This window comes from Eriocheir sinensis, chromosome 64 (genome assembly GCF_024679095.1).
Source record: "Eriocheir sinensis breed Jianghai 21 chromosome 64, ASM2467909v1, whole genome shotgun sequence".
NCBI classification, from domain to species: Eukaryota; Metazoa; Arthropoda; class Malacostraca; order Decapoda; family Varunidae; genus Eriocheir; species Eriocheir sinensis.
Genome location: NC_066572.1, coordinates 1,637,831 through 1,642,830, shown reverse-complemented (window position 1 = coordinate 1,642,830; position 5,000 = coordinate 1,637,831). Strand labels below are relative to the sequence as shown.

The 5,000-nt window shown below is 43.1% G+C and overlaps 1 protein-coding gene across 1 annotated transcript in view; it reads left to right on the top strand.

The window, feature by feature from the left end:
• The first annotated feature begins 580 nt into the window (after positions 1-580).
• Positions 581-5,000, top strand: part of LOC126987191 (nuclear migration protein nudC-like) — a 47,052-nt gene continuing 42,632 nt past the window's right edge. Inside the window, exons 1-4 of the mRNA XM_050844001.1 lie at positions 581-725; positions 3,120-3,197; positions 3,747-3,971; positions 4,081-4,284. Coding sequence (XP_050699958.1) covers positions 651-725; positions 3,120-3,197; positions 3,747-3,971; positions 4,081-4,284 — 582 coding nt within the window. The 5' untranslated portion in view covers positions 581-650. The remainder of the gene's footprint in view (positions 726-3,119; positions 3,198-3,746; positions 3,972-4,080; positions 4,285-5,000) is intronic.

Below are 5,000 nucleotides of genomic sequence, written 5' to 3'. Positions count from 1 at the left end.
CTACACTTATTTTAGATAATTTTAACTTTGAATATTAATTAAGAAAAACCAAATAATCAGATAATATGCGTATGAGAGTGAGAACATGCAGGGAATTATGACAAAGCTGAATTTTTACTTAATTTTGTTTCCCGACATTATCTGACCCATTTTAGTTAAGGAAATGAGCTTAAAAGAGTAATTATGAGGTGGATATTTAAATTCAAGGCCATTACGACAGAAAAGGATGATTTGAAATATTTGGGGAACATTCGAGATGAGAGGAAATATATACGGGTCACATAATCGATAAAAATATATGTAAAAACATAATAAACAGCACAAAACAAATACCAGGCAATCTTTTCAAACATAACACTGCTAATCTATAATAATGGCCGTTGAGATAGAGATGTATATATGAATTTACACAAACATATGAGTCACGCATTCGATAACAGGGAAACATTAAAAAAACACAAATATAATGAAATAAACATCAAAATACACTTGAAATTAAAGGAAAAAGGGATCTAATAGTTAAAATACATCAAATAACCCCCATGAAACAAGTCACGTGGGAGACACAGTGTTTGTTTACCTTCAGTGGCGGGCAAGGAGGCGGCGGTCAAGCTCTCAAATTTTCATCCTTTTTCCCTTTTTCTCCCATAATGGCGGACGGCGAGGAGAAATTCGACGGCATGCTGCTAGCTATGGCCCAGCAGCACACGGGCGGCGTCATTGAGGTGGGTGGAAATGGGTTTAAATGGGGGAAATAGGGGGAAATGTGGGGGTGGGTGGAGGTGGGGATTGGGACAGGTATGGGACATGTCACTCTGCCGCGGACACGGAACTCGTATTTTACGCTTATTTACGCTTATTTAAGGCCGTGGAGGCGATATAAGCGTCCATATTTATTAACTAAGCTCTATTATCTGCAATTATCACGTGGGAGGTCGGTATATTTGTTCCGGCGTGAGACAAAGAACTCCTCCCCCGTCCCCCCCGTGCCGCCCCTGGGCCAAGGCAACCCCGTGGCTTTAGCGTGTGACGAAGTTAATCCTTACAACATGGATTCTCTTGTCGTCCCTGAATGCAGTGCAGTGACAAATGACCTCTGGAAAATAGCAAGGGGGTGAAGGGGAACAAAGCCTGTCTAGTAAGGGGATTGATGTTGGCATGGCTCCCTCGTTTGGTGAGATGTTGGGTTTATGTCATGTGGTGGTGTGGCACTGTGGCAGAAACATGCAGTGCCGGGCTGGTGGTGATGGGCTGCAGTGGGTCAGTGAGTGATTTCTGGAAAACAAATTCCTCCATAACAAACATTAGCATATTTTGTCCAGAAGTAAGAATTCAACCCTTAGAATTACATAACAGCACACCTGACCCTTAGAATTACATAACTGCACACCTGACCCTTAGAATTACATAACAGCACACCTGACCCTTAGAATTACATAACAGCACACCTGACCCTTAGAATTACATAACTGCACACCTGACCCTTAGAATTACATAACAGCACACCTGACCCTTAGAATTACACAACAGCACACCTGACCCTTAGAATTACATAACAGCACACCTGACCCTTAGAATTACATAACAGCACACCTGACCCTTAGAATTCCATAACAGCACACCTGACCCTTAGAATTACATAACAGCACACCTGACCCTTAGAATTCCATAACAGCACACCTGACCCTTAGAATTACATAACAGCACACCTGACCCTTAGAATTACATAACAGCACACCTGACCCTTAGAATTACATAACAGCACACCTGACCCTTAGAATTCCATAACAGCACACCTGACCCTTAGAATTACATAACAGCACACCTGACCCTTAGAATTACATAACAGCACACCTGACCCTTAGAATTACATAACAGCACACCTGACCCTTAGAATTCCATAACAGCACACCTGACCCTTAGAATTACATAACAGCACACCTGACCCTTAGAATTACATAACAGCACACCTGACACTAAACACATAGCTTATGGCACACTTGTGAGACCAACACTGGGATGCTGCTCCACGATAGATTGATAGACTACAACACATCAACACCAAGGCAGCTAGTAGGTTCATCGCAAACAGTTACACTCCATCGCCTGACATCACAACACAGATCACACACACACAGACGCATTGATAGGGTACAAGACATCAACACCAAGGCGGGTAGTAGGTTCATCGCAAACAGTTACACTCCAATGCCTGACATCAATACACGGATCACACACACAGATTTACACAGACCCTCTTCACATACGCAGACCAGCACACAGACTTACATGTATGTACAAGATCACAAACACTCACACCGACCCACAAACATACCTATCGTCACAGCTCCTGGACACCTAACCTTACCTAACCTTACCTTACCTTGCCTATGGTCACAACTCCTGGGAACCTTACCTAACCTAACCTTACCTTACCTTGCCTATCGTCACAGCTCCTTACCTAACCTAACCTAACCTTACCTAACCTAACCTTGCCTACCGTCACAGCTCCTGGACACCTAACCTAACCTAACCTAACCTAACCTAACCTTACCTTACCTTACCTTGCCTATGGTCACAACTCCTGGGAACCTTACCTAACCTAACCTTACCTTACCTTGCCTATCGTCACAGCTCCTGGACACCTAACCTAACCTAACCTAACCTTACCTTACCTTGCCTACCGTCACAGCTCCTGGACACCTAACCTAACCTAACCTAACCTAACCTAACCTAACCTAACCTTACCTTACCTTACCTTGCCTATGGTCACAACTCCTGGGAACCTTACCTAACCTAACCTTACCTTACCTTGCCTATCGTCACAGCTCCTTACCTAACCTAACCTAACCTAACCTAACCTTACCTAACCTAACCTTGCCTTGCCTATCATCACAGCTCCTGGGCACCTAACCTAACCTAACCTTGCCTATCATCACAGCTCCTGGGCACCTAACCTAACCTAACCTTGCCTATCGTCACAGCTCCTGGACACCTAACCTTACCTAACCTAACCACATACATAGCCTCAGGGGAAGAGAAGAGAGGGTCACAAATCTAATCATAACCCTTCTTCACCAACCTGCTCACCTCTCGTCATCTCCCTATCATCGTCACAGCTCCTGGACACCTTCTTCAGCTTCATGGCCAGAAAGACGGACTTCTACACTGGGGCGCCCAAGGAGACCAGCGAGAAGGTGAGGACGGAGATGGGAGGAGGAGGAGGAGGGATAGATAGACAGAGAAGAAGATAGGAGATAGAGAATAGAAGGAAGATGAAGGACAGGCAGAAAGAGGATGAAGAAGAGGAGATGAGAGGAGGAGGAAGAGAGACAGAAGGAAAAGATAAAGATAGATAAAGAAAGTTAAATAAAGAGAAAGAATGAAGGAAATAATTAAACAGTAGAGAGAAAAAATATTAACATTATTTAGTGTATATATTTATGTATGATTCTATGTATTAAAAGCATGTATATATTTTTTTGATCGTGGACTAATCTATTTTTCTCTCCCTCCCTTTCCACTCTTCCGCTGAACCTCCCTCCACCTCTAACCACCTACCGTTCCGCTTACTTTCCATCCACTTCTACCGATCTCTCAACCACCTTCCACCGATCCCCACATTCCTTCCTTCCTTCCTTCCTTCCTTCCTCCTTCTCCTCCTCCTCTTTCTCATATATTCTCTTTCTGTTCCTCTTCCTCTTCTCCTCCTCCTCCTCCTCCTCCTCCTCCTCTCCTCCTTACAGATGGTCCTGGAAAAATTCAAGAAATACCAAAAACTCGCATTTGCCGAACATGACAAAAAGAAAGCAGAGAATGAGGAGAGAGAGAGGAGGAAGCAGGAGAGGTTGAGGAAGAAGAAGGAGGAGGAGGAGGAGGAGGAGAGGAAGAGGAAGGGAGGAGCGGAGGAGCCAAAGATTAAGGAGTTGACGGAGGAGGAGGCGAAGGAGCTGGAGAGGAAGCTTTTGAAGGTATGTGCGTGCGTTTGTGTGTGTGTGTGTGTGTGTGTTCGGAACTGTTTTTTTGCTATATTCTTTTCTAAATGTTTTTTGTTTAATACAGCGATTTTTTCTTTCTCAGGACACGACAGCAGCGCCAGACACGTCCACAAAGGAGGAAGATGTTAAAGAGAAGAAGGAAGGAGAGATTGAGAAGAAGAAGGAGGAGGAGGAGGAGGAGGAGAAGGACGACGACGAGCAGAATAAAGGAAAGATTAAACCCAACGCGGGGAACGGAGCGGACCTTGAAAAGTACCGATGGACACAAACACTACAGGAGGTTGAGGTAAGTACAGGCCTGATACTTAATACTTATACTTAATTCTATTTTCATTGTTATTATTATTATTTTCATGCCCTGGAAAAAACAACAACAAGAAAAAGTAACATTCTACGACTTGAAATTTAATATATCTCCAGGAGGAGGAGGAGGAGGAGGAGGAGGAGGAGGAGGAGGAAGACACAGAAGAAGAAAATGAAATGAACCCAAAAAATATGAAATGGGATATGGTCTCATAGATAGTACAACAGTTAAACACATACTATTTACATACTATTTACATACTATTTATTCTACGCCAGGAGAGACTAAAATATCCCGGGTTATCCCAGTATAGCCAAAGGAACACACTCTCGGGACTTTTTATAATATGGGAAAGTCTTGCCAAGTTCACACAATGGTTCATACTATCTACATACTATTTGCATACTATTTATTCTACGCCAGGAGAGACTAAAATATCCCGGGTTATCCCAGTATAGCCAAAGGAACACACTCTCGGGACTTTTTATAATATGGGAAAGTCTTGCCAAGTTCACGCAATGGTTCATACTATCTACATACTATTTACATACTATTTATTCTACGCCAGGAGAGACCAAAATATCCCAGGTTATCCCAGTATAGTTAAAGGAACACACACTCGGGACTTTTTATAATATGGGAAAGTCTTGCCAAGTTCACGCAATGGTTCATACTATCTACATACTATTTACATACTA